Source organism: Ursus arctos, unplaced genomic scaffold (assembly GCF_023065955.2).
Source record: "Ursus arctos isolate Adak ecotype North America unplaced genomic scaffold, UrsArc2.0 scaffold_11, whole genome shotgun sequence".
Lineage (NCBI taxonomy): Eukaryota > Metazoa > Chordata > Mammalia > Carnivora > Ursidae > Ursus > Ursus arctos.
The window spans coordinates 12,861,381-12,881,587 of record NW_026622775.1 but is presented as its reverse complement, the minus strand read 5'-3'; the positions used below and the strand labels follow the sequence as shown (position 1 = coordinate 12,881,587).

The window sequence follows — 20,207 nt, the reverse complement described above, 5'->3', positions numbered from 1 at the left end:
GGATCATGACCTGAGCCGAAGGCAGGCACTTAACCAACTGAGCCACACAGGCGTCCCCAATATACTTTTAATAAAGTTAAAAAAATGTAAAATTCCTGTGTGGGAACCCAAAAAAGTACCAATGCATAATTTAGTCCTTAGAGGTCATATTTTATTTGTTTTGTGTTTCAAAGGCTTTGCAACATTTTTCATTTGTTCTAAATTCCTTTGTCTACCAATTTAAAAGACAAAGTTCACTTCTTTCCCAAAGAAGCTAAGATTTTAATTACGTACACATTATTTACTAGACTTCACGACTCCAAAAACACACTGGGTGAGGTGTTTTTTTTTTCTTTTTTTCAAGGCCACCATGTTCTCAAGGGGCTACAACACCTTTTCCTTAATAGTTCGACTTCAGTCTGGATTATGAAATTGCTTCTTAATGCATGCTTTAGTAAGGGGGAAAAACATTAGCCATCTAATAATATTGAACAAACATTGAGCTAATACAAAGGAGAACAATGGAGCATAAAATATACCATTTGTAGAGTGCCAATGAAGTAGTCAACGCAGGGGCTCCTGGGTGGCTCAGTCAGTTAAGCATCTGCCTTTGGCTTAGGTCATAATCTCGGGGGTCCTGGGATCAAGCCCCTTGTTGGGCTCCCTGCTCAGCGGAGAGCCTGCTTCTCCCCCTGCCACCCCCCCAGCTCCTGCTCTCAGTCGCGTTTTCTCTCAAATAAGTAAAAAATCTTAAAAAAAAAAAAAAAAACTAAAGTCGTCAACATAGCACTTTTCACATCTCAGCATAGTATCACTCTGAGGTGGCCTTTGTCACCCACAGATGCAACTCCGAGAGGAGCTAGCAAAGATCTGAGCTGTCACATTGCTGAGTAGAATTTGACATAATGACCATTGGTCATCAATCTGTGTGCTGTCCACCAGATATTATAATATCCCCTTATTTAGATGGGACAGTGACAATACAAAAAATAAGCTTAATTACTAATGTTAAGAAAAATTTAGTAAATTCAGCTTATCAGTGTTCACATGAATTGTAACACTCCCTTCTTCTGATGGAAAAGTTAAATATTAGAAACCTGCCAAGGATCTAGGTTACTTTTCAGAGAGTGTTGGTGATGGAGGAGGCCCGGGGAAAGGAGGGGGAATAAAATAGTTCGCAGCTGACTATAGCCTGCAAGGAAGCGTTGGAAGCGTTATCCATCCAGGGTTGAGCAAAGGGAATGCCTTCTCATTCCTTTGGCCTGTTAATACTCAGGAATTCGTGCAAAAGCCTAGGGGGAGCCTCTTAAAATGTTTAAAAACAAGCAATCTTTGTTTTTCCTCTCAAAAAAAAAAAAAAAGCACAGAAAAAATAGGAGCTCTTTCAGGTAACATTTATGTTAATGGATCAGTATTTTCTGTTGGCAGAAGATTGTTATGCTCGCTCTTAAGCATCGATGAGTTGAGGCCAGTGAGCCTGGTGTTTATCCAGTTTTCAGGCCAAGCTTGTTACTGATCCTGTGGTTTCATAGACCACGTCCAGAACTTACATCTCCTGCCCCTTTCTCAAAAGACAGCCTGGTGACCCAGTGTGTGCCATATTCAATTAAAAGTGGTAAAGAAAAGCCAATATTCTTTTCATTTTCCCTCACCAGAACTTTAGATTTCTTATTCTGTTTGTGTTTTAATAATAATAATAATATTAGTAGCCATCATTTATCCAGAACTGACTGTATGGCAGGTACTACGCTGTTATTGTGTTGTTTTATTTAATCATCAAACAAGGATCACCTCTGAGACAGGTATTAGGATTATCCTCATTTTATAGATGAGTAAGACGAGCTAAAAGTTACAAGTAAGCAATTTGCCTGATGTCACTTGAGGAGCAAGAAGCAGAGTCGGGGTTTGAACAGCTTAACCCTTAATAATTACATTGCATAACGTGACATAATAAAGACAGAATTTCTTTGAAAATGTTTCTGTTATTGGCCAGAAGTTTTCAAAGCCATTTATTATTTTCAATAATAGCAATTTATGGACTAAACCCTGTTCAATTTCTCTTTAATTAATACTCTTTTGATCCCCCCTCAAACAAACAAACAAGCCAGGTACCAAGTAAGTGTTTTACAAAACTGAATTCTCATAACAATTTTAGGATGCTTAGGGAGGTTATGTAATTTGTTCAAAGGGTCAAATTGACAGCAAGCTGCTGAGATGAATTTGAACAATGTTATTGTTTGGGGTTTCTTTTTTGTTGGTTTTCAGTGTTTAAACATCTTAAACTCTTCACTTCAAAAGGTCTGTTTCTCACAGGTTTCTTCCTTCTGCTTTAATCATTATATGCCCTGTTGAGCTAGTTAAGTTCCAGAGGTTAATGTCATTCAAAGTTATTTTTGATTCTTTGAAATAATTTACTTAAAATATTTCTGAAGACAGGCATTCCACAAGACATATGCATTGCATTAACAGCCATTCTTTCACAGAACAAAACCTTCCTAGTTAATTTTTCTTATTTTAGGCACATAGATGGAACCCAGCATCTTCCTTAATGTTGTCATTGGTTTAGACTCAGTTGTGAGCGCCAACATAAGTGATGCCACGTGCCCGCTATTGTTTTCCTTGTTGACTGATGGGCCAAGTTCATCTTTCTAATGACCATTTGATAGCAAAGAACATTGAGTCATATGTAGAGCCTTTTTATACTGGGTAGAGGTTTCTAAGCTTTCTAAAAATAAAGGCAAGTCTAGAGTAACGTCATATTTGTAATGCCCTGAGTTTGTTTTATTACATAACTTAGCTAAAAATACTGCCAATGAGTCTCTGTTTCAAAACTGTATCTATCTTTCAGTACCAAAATGAGGGCATATGTCTTTCACAATGTAACTGTTTTATGAAAGGGGAGAATAAAAGAAATTCTTTCTGATTTGAGTTCTAAGAGCAAATTTTGTTTCTCGTTGTTATAGCAGTATTATGCATAAATATAAGACTTTTGATGCTTTCAGGTTTTTGTTCAGATGAGGGTGTGTGGAAGGCAACAGAAATGTGTGTAACTTAATTTCTTGACCAAGAAACTTTGTTGCATTACAAAATGCTGGGATTTGTTTGTTTTATAGATAGTGAATAAAATTTAACTGGAAAGGGTTGTAGTCTTCTCATCAAATTAAACCATGGCTATTTTTTTTAAAAAAAGATTTTATTTATTTGATGGAGAGCGAGAGAGCACAAGCAGGGGGAGTGGCAGGCAGAGGGAGAGGGAGAAGTAGGCTCCCCTCTCAGCAGAGAGCTTGATGCGGGGCTAGATCCCACAATCCTGGGATCATGACCTGAGCCGAAGGCAGATGCTTAACTGACTGAGCCACCCGGGCACCCCTAAATCATGCCTTTTTTGTTTTGCTTTATCCTTCTTTGTATTCTAATTAGCGGTATTCTAATATGGACAGCCTTACAAGTGACACAATTTTAAGAGGCATCTTCCTTATCCAAATCACTGCTCCCTTGGACTCAGTTCAGGGCATGTCTGAAATCCCATAATTCCTTTGTCCATTCCATGCATTCTTTTGTCCTGTTAAAATGTTAATAACGCCAGACTGGTTGACACATTAAGTCTTATCAGGTAACTGGTACACTTGGGAGTCTTTTACTAGGGGTCTGGATACCTGAATTCATTGACAAAATCTTTCATTTTCTTGCAGCCAGACATAGAATAAGAGTGAGTCTGCTCATAAAGTAGAGTGGGAGATGCAATTGTTGGGAAATTCAGACACTTTTGTTTAGAGTTGATCCTGTGTTTTGTGTAAAATGATTGCTTATTTGACAATGCATTCCCTAAGATATTTAGTATTTGGAAAATACATAGAGCCACCCTACAAATACAGTATCTGTTTAAATTTTCTATTACAGGGCAATTTTGCAGAACAGAACTATGGTAGCCAGCCTTAGAGATGGTCCCCAAAGACTCCCACCTCCTGGAATTCACACGCTTGAGTAGTCTCCTCCTCCACTGTGCCAGGGGCAGTTTACTATGTGAGCAATAGAATATGTGTCACTCCTGAGATTAGATTATAAAAGTCTTTGCAGTTTCTGTCTGGGTCATTTTTTTTGCTCTCTTGGATCATTGGCACTGGGGGAAGCCAGTGCCATGCTGTGAGTGGCCCTATGGAGAAGTTCATGTGGTGGGGAACTGAAGCCTCCAGCCACCAGCTCCACGAGTGGGCTCGGAAGCAGATCCTCCAGCCTGGTCAAGCCTTCAGATGACTGCAGTCCCATCCCATCTTGACTGCAGCTTCACGAGAAACCTTGAGCCAGAACCACCCAGCTTACCCAACCTCCGATTCCTGATTTTCAGGAACTCTGTGAGATAATAAGTGCTTGTTGTTTTTAAGCTGCTAAATTGTGGGCCTGCCAGATAAAAAAAGTATAGACTAAATGTGATAAACTTACATGCTTAACAAAGTCCAGGCAGGTGGTGGCCATGATGAGCTGAAGGCTGTTTCCTAGGTTTAAGGATGGAAACAGCTATAGATGTATGTTGCCATGTGGGTATTTGGGTTGTGATGTTGCCAGATCTTTTCATTTTTCAAGGTGTAGTATATATAGGTCAGTGTCCTCCCAAGCACACATTACACTCCAGATAATTAGTCCAAGCTAATCATAGTTAAGTCCATCCTTTCTGCCAGTGAAATGGTTCAGGAATGGGCATGTGACTCAATAATGACAAAGTAAGTGTGAGGAGAAATCTCTGAGGAAGTTTCTGGGAAAGATTCTTAGGCACAGAAAGAACAGTCTTTTCTTTTCCTATCTAGTTGTAATGCCTTGTTATTTGCTGAGAGTCTAAGATGAAGCTAGCACTAAGATGACCAAGCAGAGAAAGAGCCTGGGACTTCAATGACATAGCCAGGCACTGAAGCAATCAACCCCAGGGGAACTGGCATTTTGTTTTGCATGAGGTCATAAAGTCTGTTAAAATACCTTATTTTAAGGCAATTAGAGTTGAGGTGTCTTTTACTTGTAGCCAAAAGCATTCTAACAGATACACAAGGGAACCTGGTAAACCATAATTTTGTGGATAAACTACTGATTTTTAAAATGCATGAAAATCAATTGTAAAATGGTTTTGTAGCAAATAAAATACATCTGGATGGCATGTCCATCCTGCTGGCTTCTAGTTTGTGATCCCTTTTGTAATCGCCATACTACCATATTATAAAAAATTTTTTTAAAGCTCATTTACATTTTATTTGAAGGTCTTGTTTGTTCAATGACAGTTTATTGGCTGCCATTTTGGCTGCTGGAAGAAGCAGAAAAGTCCTGATAATTGTCTTCACATACTCAAATGATAGTCATTTGCTCAGTGTCCAGCATTTAACTTACTATTTTTAATTCTTACAACTTTGTTAAGTAAAACTGTTCTCTCTATATTACGGACAGGCAAACTATATTTAGAGAGGTTAGCAGTGACTGATGGATGACTAGGGAGCCAGGATCCCTATATCCTACCTCCCCCCTATCCCCCCCCCTTTCCCAGGCAGTGAGTTCCCCAGAGGGCATTTATGAACTGAGGACAAACCCAGACAAATGCAGGTTTTTTACAATTAGCTGGGGTTTGACCCCAAACCCCAAAATAGTTTCCTTCTAGCTAGGCCAAACGACTAACCAGCTTCTGTCTCTCCCTTTCAACTTCCACCTATGATCAAATCTCATCATTATGGTTCATAAGATTCCAATGATGAAGTGAGGAAAAACACTATACATAAGGAAGGAAAATAGGGCATTGATTATTTATGTGGTTACAGACTTATTTATATCTCACAAGATAGTAGGACTCTAGTAATGTAGACTAATTGCTGTTCTTGGATCTGCTCACTCAGCCAATCTGTCTTGAAGGTCCAGAGAGAGAAGTGGGGGAGAGTCTTTAGTGCCCCCTAAAGGCCAAAAACAAAACACTTGATAGGGATTTGAACCCAGGTCTGCTGGATTCTAAACTGATACTGAATCAATAGGAGGACAGAACCAGAATCACAGCTGGGTAAAGTAGGTTTCTGGCTCAGTCGAAGGAGAGATTTTTCCAACGATTTGGACTTTCTAGAGATGGAGTACGCTGGCTCCCAAGTAAAAATTTGCTCCATCAGTGTAGTTTTCAAGAAAAAGCTGAAGTCCACTCGTCAGGAAGTTTTGGGAAGGATTCCTGCATTTGACAGAAAATTGGAGCTATAACTCCTTTTCAGCACTAGGTTCGCTGATCCTCAGATCACGGGCAAGCAGTGCTAGTGTTGCTCATCTTCCAGTCTGTTTATTCTTTTCATCTGTGGCCACAGCCCACTTGCAACTGAGGGATTTGAAAACCATTCATTATATTTCGGCAAACTCCTTAGGAAAAGTATTTTAACTCAAAATACTTAGTTTTTCATTGGCTTTGGGGGACAAACTTGTTGAGGGGTAGAGAAAGCGAACACATCAGAAAGGACAAACGCTCAAGTGAGTAGAGTTAGAGCAGCCTTGTGATTGTCATTGATCCAAGAGGGGAATTACTGGGGTTGCAGTAAGAGGCACAAGCTGGGTGGGAAGGGAGCTCTGAACACATTGCCTGCCTTTTCCAGCAGTTTTTCATGGGGTGACTTAATTTGAGTGGTTAAGAATTCAAAGGCAGTTACGGAGAATATTCTACCATTCCATAGTTGGCATTTATTGAGTCCTATGTTCAACAGTTTACATGAATTATCTCAATTACTCCACTCAGATATATCATGCAAGTACCATTATCTCTTTTGTCAAGCTGTTGGCTTAGGGAAGGGAACTCATCTAAGACCTCATAGGAAGAACTAGAGCCAGACTGAACATTGGTTTGATTCCAAGGCTGAAGGAACTATTTTTTGAGATATATATAAAATACATGTTATATATATTCTTCATCTATTAGTCTGTTTTGAGTAATACTGAAAATGAATCTGTAGAATTAGTTTCCATATAGGGATTACACCAACATTAGGTACATTTTAAAAATTAAATAAAAATTTGGGGGTGCCTGGCTGGATCAGTTGGTGGAGCATGTGACTCAATCTCAGGGTCATAAATTCGAGCCCCATGTTGGCTGTAGAGATTACTTAAAAATAAAATCTTTAAAAAAAATCAAAATTTTAAAAAGGTATTTTGTTCTGGTTTATAAAATTCAATTTTAAACAATAAAAAAATAGAGCTCAAATGACTTAAGCAGAACTTTTCCTTTGCTCTTGAACACTATAGATAAGGTCAACACTATATACGTATGGTTACGTATTGTTAAGCCTCATGGCTGAGGGCTGGCAGAGAAGAGTGTGACCAACATGGCAGAGGTATAAACTTTACCTCCGCTGCCAGAGACCTCCTACGGGCAGCAGACATCTGCCTCTGAATCACTGTACTGTTCATTCACTTAGCAATTCATCACATGTATTCTGGACCTTTTCTTCTCTTAAACTTTTAGCTAAATATTATTCTTTTATTGTATTCCCTCCGCTCTAACAGCCTGATAATGCCTTATCATTTCAAATCTCCCATGGTCCCCACACAGGCTTTCATAGGATTTGATTTTTTCCCCCTTTTATGTGAAAGAGCAGTGCTCAGTGATCTTTTAACAAATTGTTTGCACTTGGAATTGTACAACTCAATGCTGATTTTATGCCATATGTTCAAAAACTCTTCGCTTCTCCAAATACAGGCAGTACCCAAATTGCAAATGGAGATTTTCCAAAAGTTATTTTGTATACTGGTTTTTGGAACTCTGTAAAAATAATATGCATATTGGTTGTATTTCCAAATAGGACAACACAAGAGCTATTCAACCCATCGTGTATGTGAAGTAGAATCATCTTCTACTAGACAACCATAAAACCAAATGTTTATATACATAAAACATAGTTGTCGGAGGAAATGCAGATATGCAGATGTATATATGTACCCTGCCCCTACTCCAAGGACTGCCTCCCCTCCCTGCTGTGATATGAGCCCACAGATGCCCCTCTTCACTTTTCTAGGTTTTAGGCCATGAGGCTGTGGGTAGTTGAGCTCTTGGGACTGAAATCCATGAGGTTGCGGGATGGAATCCGGAGGTTGCAGAGCTGACAAGGGGTATTATGGGGACCTCCTGGGGCCTTCTAAGCCTTGTGGTGGGGAAATGCCTGCAAAGTGTCAAATACTTGTTTCTTTCAGTTCCTTTTCCTTGCTCCTTTGTTGCTACTAAAGGGATTGCAAGGCAGAAAAAAAAATCAGCAGTGGGGTTTTTGCAGTTGTGACAAGATGGAATTGCCTTCCCCTTTCCTTTGGCTGTGATATCTGATCAAGGGTGATGAGAATCTGAGGAGGGATCTGCGGCTATTGGCTATAGGTAGTACCTAATCCAGGCAGGAGAGAATTTCTCCTTGCAGACACCCCTCCTTCCCGCAAAACACACACTGTGATGTGGTGGAGGTGGGAGAAAGAAATGCATTTCAGGGATTGGATGGGGACTGGGTATCCTAAATGTCTCCATGTTGGTAGCAGCAAGGAGGCATGAAAGGAGAGGGAAGGAAAATATTAGCAGAGGAGGGAAGTGATACGTAAAGGACAGATTTGTTTAGGTCATATTTTGCCTATAAAATAGAGGACAAAACCCAAATTGAGGCCCCTAAATTCATAGTCCAATTACATAAATGCCATTTTATTTTCTAGGAAAGGTATTTTAAAACCTACATGATTAAATCCAGATGTGGAATTTTCTGTCGGTAACTCCACTTTGTCTGTGTCAGCTTTATAATCTGTTAAATGTAAGTAGACCTTCGATTTACTCTTTTCTCTTTCATGATTTCCCTCTCTTCGAGGTACACAGATGTGTGGGAACTAGGTGTGTTGGCAGAGCCCCACCAAGTGTGAAACAATTGGTGGAGGAAGCCATGCAAGGGAGGGAGGGCAGCAGGATCTGAGCAAGGCAGCCAGAATCCCAAGGCAGAAGGTGGAGAAACAGGTGGACAACTCCTAATAGAACTGTTACCTATTAGATCAAGAATCTGTGATTGGAGGGGCGCCTGGGTGGCACAGTGGTTAAGCGTCTGCCTTCGGCTCAGGGCGTGATCCCAGCGTTCTGGGATCGAGCCCCACATCAGGCTCCTCCGCTGGGAGCCTGCTTCTTCCTCTCCCACTCCCCCTGCTTGTGTTCCCTCTCTCGCTGGCTGTCTCTATCTCTGTCGAATAAATTAAAAAAAAAAAAAAAAAGAATCTGTGATTGGTGAACTCTAAAATAAGTCAATCAACCTCTCTTCCATAAGTACCCTTTTAATTATGCTTTTGGAGCCAGAAAAATATTAGTAAACAAACAAACAAACAAACCCCAAAATAGTGCATACAAGCATCTTGAATAAAAACATCTGGAATAAATATTTGACAAATACACCTTGGGATTCCTAATATTTTTACCCAGTTCATTCTGAAATAAAATCAAATATTTAATTAAATAAGAGTGGGGAAAATCAATAAAATGATTCATGAAAGTTAAACTAAAATGGATTATTTGAGCTAGGTTAGAGAACTAAATCAGTTTCTAATTGAAACCTAGGTTTTAACAGTAAATGTTTAAGTTATGCTCAGGTTTTCTTTGGGATACATTAAATTATAGGACAGTAGTCCTCTCTCACACTTAAAAATGATTACCAGAAAGTAAATATGACCGTCTCTTTGGCCTTCCTTTTCCTTGTTTAACTTCAGTGGCATGGTCAGGAACCCTTGAAAGGAGAAATCCTAAAATATCCAACTCCAGTGGTTTTTTAAAAAAAATTCGTAGCCAACGTTTGGGAGTTTGGGACAGGGAGTAGAGCTGTGGAAAGGCTCTACCAAGGCAAGGTCAAGCCAACAGGGCAGCTTCAAAACTGCCAGTAGTGAGTCCGCTTTGGAGAGGCAAATGTGTAGGCTTAACTCAAGTCCATTGCCCTGCAAAAACGAGGCAGGTGTTAGAGGGATGGACTTTTTGGATAGGATGGAGACCCGGACGGATGAAGTCTTCTCTGGTTAGAAAGGAAATTTGGTATTAAGAAGGCCTCACTGAATCCCAGTAATAACCAAACAACTGGTGTTGTCCAGCGCACCCGGTGGAAAGTGGGAGGCAGGAAGTGGAAAGGCTCAAGCTCCTTTGCTTGGGTCAGTTCAGGAATTTAATTTCAGCAAATGTTTATTGGAGCCTAATAAGTGTTGGGCACAGTGTTAAGCACTGGGATATAAAGCTAAATGAAACGTGGTCTTGTCCTTGAGGAGCTCACACTTCGGTAAAATGGCTTCAACATTCCTCATGTGCTTTGTTCACTTTTATCCTGGGCTGTCAGGGGAGAGTTGTAACTAAATCCAACCACGCTTTTCTTCTGAAGTTTTCAAAATCGAGAAAAGGGCACGGGGGTGGAGGAGAGAGGACTGCAGGGACTGGTGCCAAGCTTGGGAGCCGCCAGACTCGGGGTTGTGATGGTGTTGCCTTCTGGCAAGGAGCAGCCCAGACCTTCCCCCGCACTCCCGAGCTTGGCTGGGGCACACCGAGGCTGCGGCGGTGCCAGCAGCTGGTCTGGCCGGGATGGCGACAGCCGGGAGCCGGCTAGGGGCCGAGCTGAGGTCCCGCTCCGGGACGAGACTGCGCGCCCCGCGCCCGCAGCCAGGGGGCAGAGTTCCCGGGCTCGTGCCACCGCGGGCTACCTGGGGCTCAGTCCCCACCACTCCCCGCCGAGTCCGCGCCTTCTCTTTGCGAGTCCTCTCCACCAGTCGGGTCTCAAGATTTCACCGCCGGCGCTCAAGATTTCACCGCCGGCGACCGCTTCCAAGGGCCAGGAGCGGAGGCTCGTCGCTCGACCCGCGGCGGGAGGCGAGATGGGGAGGGGAGGGCGGTCCGCGCGCGGGGGAGCGGGAGGGGACTCGAGTGGGGGATTCGAGGGACGCTGCAGCCCCGCCCCCTCCTCTCCTCCTCTTCAGAACCCAAGGAGCCGGGGAGCATGGACCAAACCCTGCTTCTCTGGCACCATGACGCTCGCCCGCTTCGTGGTGGCTCTGGTTTTAGGGGCGCTCCCCGAAGTGATCGGCTTTGATCTAGTCAGTTATCCCGTCCACCACCGCTATCGCCATTCGCCCCCTCGAGGTCCCCGGCACCCTTACTACCTTCCCACCCAGCAGCGGCAACAGAGGACGCCTCCGCCGCCCCCTCTCCCGCGCGTCCCGCGCCCCCCGCCCGCGCTGCATGCCCAGCGCTTGCACGCCCTGCACGCCGGGCGCACGCCGGGGCCGCACCATCCGGACTGCCCCGCTGGCGAGCCCTGGGTCAACGTGACGGACTTCGGCGCCCCTTGTCTGCGCTGGGCAGAGGTGCCACCCTTCCTCGAGCGGTCGCCCCCGGCGAGCTGGGCTAAGCTGCGAGGGCAGCGCCACAACTTCTGCCGGAGCCCGGACGGCGCTGGCAGACCCTGGTGCTTCTACGGGCACGCCCACGGCAAGGTGGACTGGGGCTACTGCGACTGCAGACACGGTGAGTGGTCCCGGGCCAGCGGCGGCAGCTCGGGACTGGCGGGGAGCCAGCCTGGCTCGCCCAGGGCGTTAGGTGTGCCTTGAAGAGATGGGGTGCCAGTGCGGGGTTTCGGGTTTGCATTGCCGGGTGTGATGGTTGGCTGCCGCCGAGTTACCAGCAAAGTGCATTGGTACGGTGACTTTAAATGAACGAGGCGTGCTTTGTGTGGGAAGGTTGTCGTGAGGATAGTTTTGTGCAAGGTGCTGCTCCCTGGGTTCCTGGATATGGTCTCTGGCCACTCTGTGTGCGTGTATGTCTGTGTGTATGTGTGTGTATGTCTGTGTGTATGTGTGTACACGCGTGCTCGTCGGGTGGTTGTGTGTGCGTTGGGTGGATGCGTGTTCTTTAGGTCAGTTTGCCTTGAGGGTGTTACCATATTTACACGAAAGAGGCAAAGTAAAGGAGGAGATAAAGTTTCTAATTACTTGTTATGGAAAGGGAAATATTAAATACAATATGACAACCAATACCCTTATCCCCTCCTCATAGACCCCGATTTGGAAGAATGTGATACATTTTTTTGCCTTCACTCTCACCATTGACCTATGTTTGAAAAAATATGGCAAAATTTCCTGGTCAGAATACAAGTTGTTAAAATGATGTTCACGGTCTGGGGCATAATTTGGTAAATATTATTAGTGAGTGAAGAGAGAAGAAAGGAAGAAGAGTAACTGTAGGGAAGAAGCAACTTGATATAGTCAAATACAGTTTTCAAAGATACCGTTTTTTAGCTGTATAATACAGTTCTTTGTGGGCAATTGGGATTAGTTGGTGACATCAAGAGATAAAGTTGGTAAGATATTTTGATTTTATGGTACAATGAAAACATATTAATAGGTTTAATGTAAGTAAATGAACTGCCTTTGAACAGTGCTTCATTTTGAGTCGTTGGGATTTTGTTTAACCCCCTCCCCCCCCTTCACGCCCTTCTTTAATAGCTGGGAAGAAAATCTTTATGTCCTCCAAAGTTTGGATTTTCCTTCAAACATCATGTTGGCAGCTCTCCATCTAAGCTATGGGGCCGGGGTTTCATGAACTGGGATTCTGAAATATGTTGTACTTTATACCTTTTGGAGGTAATTTGGAGGTTGGCTATCATAGTGCCTTTTTTTTTTTCCTACAGACATTTTTATTTATCTGAATTGCATTAGCTTTGAGTTAAAGGAAAGTGATAGGAAGGTTAAGATCAATTATCCTTCATCCTGGAGAATGAAGTCATTGCTATATTCATGTTTCATGGACACAATGCCAATGTGGCTATAAAAAAATTGAGGTGATATCAGGCAAAGAGCTCTAGTGTTGTCTCATTATTTACTATAATAGATGATCTGTTGTTTCATGTTCAGCAAACATTGGGATTTTTTTCACTTTCCTGTTATTGTAATTTCTTATTTTTAAATGTACACTTAGGATATGTATATATACTGAAAGAAAAATGGAATTCAAAGTTAAAACGCTATAGTGATAAATTGCTCTCTTTCTGACACATAACTCCTTTAACTTTATATTCCAGACGAGGAGAGTAGGTTGTTCTTTGTTTTCCCCCTTGTGTTGAATAGAAATTTAAATCTAACAGCCGCGCAGACTCTTTGTGATGTTTTTATGTTCGTAGCTAATTCTCACCAGACAGAATCCCAAACACTGCATAATCGTTGTGTGTGCAGTACTTCCCGGGGCAAAGTGATTGAACACAAGAGAAACAAAAGAAACCACCCAGGATGGGAGATCAATGTCCGCCCCCCACCCCCAAGAACAGGAAAACAATGGGCCGGCTCTGTAATAATTAATTACTTTCTCAGACCCAGGCTTGATAACCAGAGCTTCCCATCCTTTCATTTCCTCCTCCCGTTCTGATTAGGCATGATCCATTCCTTTGCAATGACTGGCGTGTTCTGAACATACTTATGGCTTTCTGGCCTCGGTCCTACATTTCACTTCGGAGGGTAAACAAAGCTATCATGGAGTAGGGAAAAGAATTATGCTTTAGAAAACACTAGTGTCCGTTTTAGCTCCGGCAGTAACTATGTAGCGTTGGGTAAGACTCTTAGCTCCCGGAGCTTTGGTTTCCTTCTCTGCAGAAAAGAAGTTTTTGAATGGATTAATTCAAAGAACTTTTCGAGCTCTGAGTATGAACCAAAATAACCTGGCCTGATAACAGCTAGGATTCATTGAACATTCACTCCGTGTTGGATGCTGAGCTAAGTATTTTATATGTTCGTTTTCCCATTTAATTCTCATAACAACGTTAGAAGGTAGTGTACATTTTCATGTCACAACTCATTTTGCTCTAGTTCTTTAATTATATAAACATGGAGAAATATATGTGCTGTCTGATGATCCTCTTTTTGTAGCTTAGAGACTAGTCTAAAAGGAAAGAGGAAGGGAATATGTTTGGTCCAATATACATGATTTCCTGTATCTTAGGATTTAGAAATATCCGGAGTTTTTTTTTTTCCTTTTCTTTACACAAACAAGTAGAACAAAAGGAAAGAAAATTTATAGTAGTGAGATCCCTCCTTCAAAAAATAAACTGGAGGCCAGTGTTACGTATCTAGTTGCATTGAGAGAAATGAGGACGTTGTTGCCTTCAAGGTAGAGAGTTGGTCTAAGCCTAGTTGAAGGTGTGCTGGGGCGATCCCAGGTAAGCTAAGGCAAGGTGTGGACACTCCAGTGGCTCAAATGTCTGAGAGTGAGAAAGATGATGCCTGGGACCTAACTGTATGAAACCGTGAATTAGTAATAAAGAGTTCGTTTGGAGGATTGGAATACCCTAAATCAGCCCAGGGAGTTTGTTCTCATGATGAGCACCTAGGAACTTCTGAAAATGCAGCTACCTAGGCTCTAGCCTTCAGAGGCCCCCATTAAGTAATCCTTAGATCTGTCTCAGGAATGTGCATTTCTGAGGAGCAGTCAAGTGATTTGGATGCTGAAGACCCTTTGTCACGCTTGGGAAAACCATGGGAGGGCATCAGAACCCATCTAGAATGTATAGTGGTGGATGATTAGGTAAACTGAGTCCACCATCTGTGACTTAATTCTTCTAGGTGTAGGATCAAGAAGAAGGCATGCCAATCTATGGTTAACTTTCTGTGACATTTTAGGAAATGGGACCACTGTTTTTCATTGGACTGGTGTGGTATAATAATAACCTAGTTCACCAGAATATGATTATTAACTGCATGTGAGCTAGGTTATTTTTTATGTTCCTACAGAAAGAGTTAACACGCAACTGATTCCCCTGATACCCTGCAGTAATTTAGAGCTTCCCAACTAGGAAGGGAAAATCACTTTCCAGTCCCTGGTTGGCAGGGCAGATGGGACAACCGGTTGCTGTGCTAACTACTCTCAATGACAAGCAGCCAAGCGGAGCTCAGCCATAGGTGACTGATGACTGATGACTGATGGGTGAAAGAGGTACAATAGTGATGGTAATGCTCTAATGATGGAGATTTCACCAGAGGGAATGATTCCTAGATCTGACTTCTTGTCATGTCGTCATGCTAAGCTGTTCATACGCATGTACCCTCCTCAAACTCCTGATTCAAACAGGCAGCAGACTTGTGGGACAATTGTTTACAGGCTGTACTCTTTGAAGTCCATCTGGTGTTTGAAGTGAATGTTAATTAAAAAGTTGGCTGAAAACTGTCCCTTTAAAAAAAAAAAAAGCTGCATCTTGATTCTGTATAGCAGGTTCTCAGAAACGTTAGCAATACCAGATTTGATATAGTTCCTGGCTGGATTTTAAATTTTGAGCTCAATCTGCTCTTCAGGATAAGGCAGATATAAAATACTTTGATTTGAGGCATTATCTGTCTCTTTACTAGTCTGAAGGCTTTTTTTTTTAAGAAAAAAATAAGATATCTAGTTACTGTTGTCTTTTTTAAAAAAGTTTTTTTTTAAATATTTTATTTATTTATTTGACAGAGATAGAGACAGCCAGCGAGAGAGGGAACACAGGCAGGGGGAGTGGGAGAGGAAGAAGCAGGCTCATAGCGGAGGAGCCTGATGTGGGGCTCGATCCCAGAACGTCGGGATTACGCCCTGAGCCAAAGGCAGATGCTTAACCGCTGTGCCACCCAGGCGCCCCTAAAACAGTTTTATTTACTTGTTTTAGAGAAAGAGAGAGAGAGAATGAGTGGGAGGGGCAGAGCAAGAGAGGAGAATCTCAAGCAGGCTCGGAGCCAGATACAGGATTCCATCTCATGACCTGACATTATGACCTGAGCCAAAGTCAAGCAAGAGTCCAATGTTTAACTGATTGAGCCACCCAAGTGCCCCTAGATACTATTGCCTTTTGTGAGTGATTATCTGTGAGTGTAAATAGGTATGTGGCCATAGTCTTTGAGTGTGTGTGTGTGTGTGTGTGTGTGTGTGTTAAGGTAATCTTTGTAAAAGTGATTTGGTTCAGGGACACCTGGGTGGCTCACTGGGTTAAGTGTCTGCCTTCAGCTCAGGTCATGATCTCAAGGTCCTGGGATGGAGCCCCGCTTTGAGCCCCAAGTCCTGCTCCTCACTCAACAGGGAGTCTGCTTCTCCCCCTCCGTGTGACCCTCCCCCTGCTGCTCCTGCTTTCTCTTTCTCTGTCAAATAAATAAATAAATAAATAAAATCTTTAAAAAGAAAAAAATGTGATTTGGCTCATAATTGTGGAGGCAAGCCTAAATATACAGCAATAAGATCCTATGCAGAGGTCCCTTCATCTGATGGATACTATGTAGCTACTAAAGTGATAATTGTAAAGATTTTATATAAAAAATGGAAAAATGCTTATGATAATGTTGGGGGAAAAGATGGATACCAAGTTTATATACATTATGATTATGAAAATAAAGATGCCTTTGGAAGAGGAGAAAATTATAATCACATACTTGGGTATGAGTGTGGCTTGCATCAGTTAGGGTGGTTTTGATGGCAAAGACTAGAAAACCCAATTCAAAACAACTGAAGCAAGAAGGAGATTTGTTGTTCATAGTGCAAGAAGTTGGGCTCCAACATGGCACAACTCTGTTCCTCTGCTATTCTCTTGGCTCTGTTCTCTAAGTGTGGTTTATTCCAGGCTTCCCACTGAGATAGGATAGCCTGCAGGAGAAAAAAGGGCCCCTTCTCAGGTAGGTCACATAGAAAGAGCAAGGAAACCTTCCTAGAATTTCACCCCAAACCCCCGCCCCGGACTTCCTCCTGCATTTCATTGGCCAAGACTGGATCACATGTTCCTCTGGCACTCTCTGGAAGGGAAAATTCAATTAACACAATTGGGTAGTTTAATCAGGATTAATCTCGGAACACCTAGGGACTCTCCTGGCAGGAGGAAGTAAGGTTGTTGTTGAGGAGAACAAACAGGGTCTGCTAAGAAGTATGGTTGGAGTTTGTCCTTGCATTTGGGAAACTTAATGCGATTAAAAAATAGTAGTAAGTATTTTAAAAATTGTTCTGTGAAATGCTACATTTATTTTTCAGCTGAATCTACATGAATCCCATTTAGACCCTGATTTGGTTGAAAAAGCATGTTTTCTTGTTTTAAGATGTTATTTGCAGGTCTAGCAAATTTATGTCTGAAATGAATAATTTCATGATTGTTAAGAATATGGAAGTTAGCTCAGTTGTGAGGTAGACAATTTTATTCTCATTTTGAAGCTCCCCTATCCCTGAATTAACTCATAAAGAAAGCAGTACTCTGAAATCTCTTCCTTTAGTCTGCATCGTAAAAAGGCATTCGGTAGCCACTCTGCGAACAATTGATTTAGAGTGCCTTCTACGTGGTTGGCACCCTGTTCCGGAAATATTTATTTTCGCCTCTTTCACAGCTTACTTTTCCAGGGCAATCTCACCCCCTACCCTCCCCTTTCGTCCTGCAAGTCAGCCCAACAATATTAATAAAACTTTTATTGTATGCAAAGCACTAAACTAATGAGATTTCCGCCCCCCCCCCCCGACTATAAGACACAATCTCAGTACTTTTTATTAGGCTCACCAGGGGGATACAGAGGGTGGAAAATGCTGGTTCTTATAACAAGGCAAAGACAGATGTCATTAAACATTTTCTGAGTTCACATTAGGAGCAGCAATTACAAAGATGAATAAGAAATCACCTGTGTCCTCTGGTTGAGGACACCCACTCTCTGACTGAGATGTCAGAAGAATACCAAGCATTTTTATTACCTGTCCTGTGATCCCTACTCTAGGAGACAGATAAGAGGGTTACTATCAGGAATAGTTTAATTTCATCACTCAAAGCTGAACGATGAAATGTTAATACCCATACCATTTGCTTATGTGTGAATAGTTCAGAGACACACATTGGTGGAGTTTTCTGCTAGGGTTATATGTGTGTGTTCTTACTATGCCATCATTAAACCATGGAGAGAGTCTTCTTGTGCGTAATACTGTATAGTGTTTTAAATGAAGTAATAATTGATAAAATTTATAAATTTCTAATAATCTCAATATAAATGGGTAGAATTGCTTTTCAGGATACTCTCTCATTATTTAGATGCTCTCTCCTTTTGAATTAGACCAGTTGAGATTTTTTTTTCTCAGTACTGAAGGTATCTACATGAATAATAAATGCACAACTAATATGAATTATAGATGTGAACTAATGGAGGCAGATATAGTTCAGTTTTATCTCAGTCCGAGGGAGTGTTTCATATGTTAAAAGATGATTTGATTTCCTTTTGATATGGCATGATTTGAATAAAATCTGTTTCACAATGCTAAAGCCAGTTTTGGTTATGGCTAAATATAATCACAGGAAAACATCGAAATTAAACTAGCCTCTTGTACTGTACTTGAAAAATTCAACTAACAACCTCTCAAATCAGTTGTTTTTAGGCAATGACTTTTTTGTATATTTCATGATTCAGATACGACATGATCATTTAGTGTATTTTCCCAGTATTGCATTTAGTGTAAGACGTAAGATTATTTTTAATTCGTTTGTGAAATATGTGTACTATATTGTCCAGCATGTAATGGGCTTTTTTTCCTTGGGAATAGTTCACACATTGACATTTCTCTATCACTTTCAGCTTTAAGTATACTTTTTGTCTGAGTTCTGAACAATAGCTTGATATCACCAGCATGCATTCTTTCTGGTTCCACTAGAGCCATAGCAATGACTAAAAGTAATTATTTTGTGCTTCTGTGAAGATCAGTAATAGATGAGAAAGGATGTGTATGATCACAGTAAAATTATTTTACTCATTTATCAAATTGTGATTTCAAAAGATTTAAAAAATGTATTATTAATTCTATTCAGAAAACACTACTTCTTCCTTTTTGCTGGTTTTTCTTTCAAACAAGTGACTGCTATTCTCTAAGTACATGTTAGTTAACGAAATAGGCATACCTTTTCATTTGGTTTATTTTGGAATGAGCTGGATTCACAGAACAAAGACAACTGACTCACCAGATTCCTTTCCTAGTATTTCTTTCAGGTCTCCTTGAAGTATGGAGTATGAAAAGGATGGTTTCGCTAGCTGTCCAAGGAGGAGTAATACTATCATGGCTCTGTGAGTTTACTAGGCCCGCTAGGAGTAGCGCAACTGAGTGGCTTAAACAACAGAAACATACAGGTTCATAATTCTGGAGGCTGAAAGTCCAAGGTCAAGGTGTCAGCAGGGTAGCCCATCCTCTGAAGACGTCAGGAAAGGATCTATTCATGGGCTTTCTTAGCTTCTGATGGTTCCGTGGCTTGTGGGATGTAACCCCAAGCTTCTGATGGTGTTCTCCCTCTGTGTGGGTCTCTGTGTCTAAATTTCTCCTTTTTACAAGAACATAGTCATACTGAATTGGAGCCCACCCTAATGACTTCATGTTAACTTGGTCATCTGCAAAGACCTTATTTCCAAATAAGATCCTGTCTATAAGTAGTGGGGGTTAGCACTTCAACATTTTGGTGGGGGAGGAATAGAATTCATCACATCATAATAGCCTTACAAACTGACAAACCAAGGAGACTTACCGAGGGAATTTTAATCTAGTCAACTATTCTCTAGAAGATTTCCTTGTCTCCATTGAGACTGATAAAATGGTTAAAGAGAATCCTTTTTAAATGTCTTTCTATTTTGGGAATTCCTGTTTTGTTTTGGTTTTTTTAAATTTTAGATAAACTGTCTGCTACGCTGGGGCTCAAATTCACGATCCTGAGATCAGGAGTCACATGGGGAGTTCCTTGCCCATAAAGCAAATTTGAGTGACATGCATCTTTTGTGTTCCCTTTCTTTTATAAAACCAGAGGTATTACTACAGAGAAAAAACAAACAAACAATAGTAAACTAAAATGACAATAAGTTCAGCAGTTTTGGCTGGGAATTAAGATAGAATTCTGAGCATTGTTGCACACTGACACATTTTTGCCTTTAGGTAATCGTAATACCAACAGACAGTTGACTTTTTTTGGTGGTCAGGATGGGGGGCGACAATCTATGACATGATACCACACATAGCTTTACAGTTCCAGACTTTCTTCTGGAAAGTTTTGTTTTATAATTTTGTAATACCTGTTTTAGTTGACCTAAAACCTCTGAGACCTCAAATTTTAAATTATTATTATTAACACATTTTAAAAATAAAAACATTTACAATAGAATAGTTTAATCAGATTGGCACTTGAGAGACTTTAAGACAGTGCAGCCCCTGTGGTCCAGAGACATTAGCCGAGACTGCGAGGAACATTGCAAAGTACTTG

The 20,207-nt window shown here is 41.5% G+C and overlaps 1 protein-coding gene across 1 annotated transcript in view; it reads left to right on the top strand.

The window, feature by feature from the left end:
* The first annotated feature begins 10,875 nt into the window (after window positions 1-10,875).
* The window catches only part of PRSS12 (serine protease 12), a 71,016-nt gene continuing 61,684 nt past the window's right edge, over window positions 10,876-20,207 (top strand). Inside the window, exon 1 of the mRNA XM_026499236.4 lies at window positions 10,876-11,479. Within this exon, the coding sequence (XP_026355021.1) occupies window positions 10,981-11,479 (499 nt within the window). The 5' untranslated portion in view covers window positions 10,876-10,980. The remainder of the gene's footprint in view (window positions 11,480-20,207) is intronic.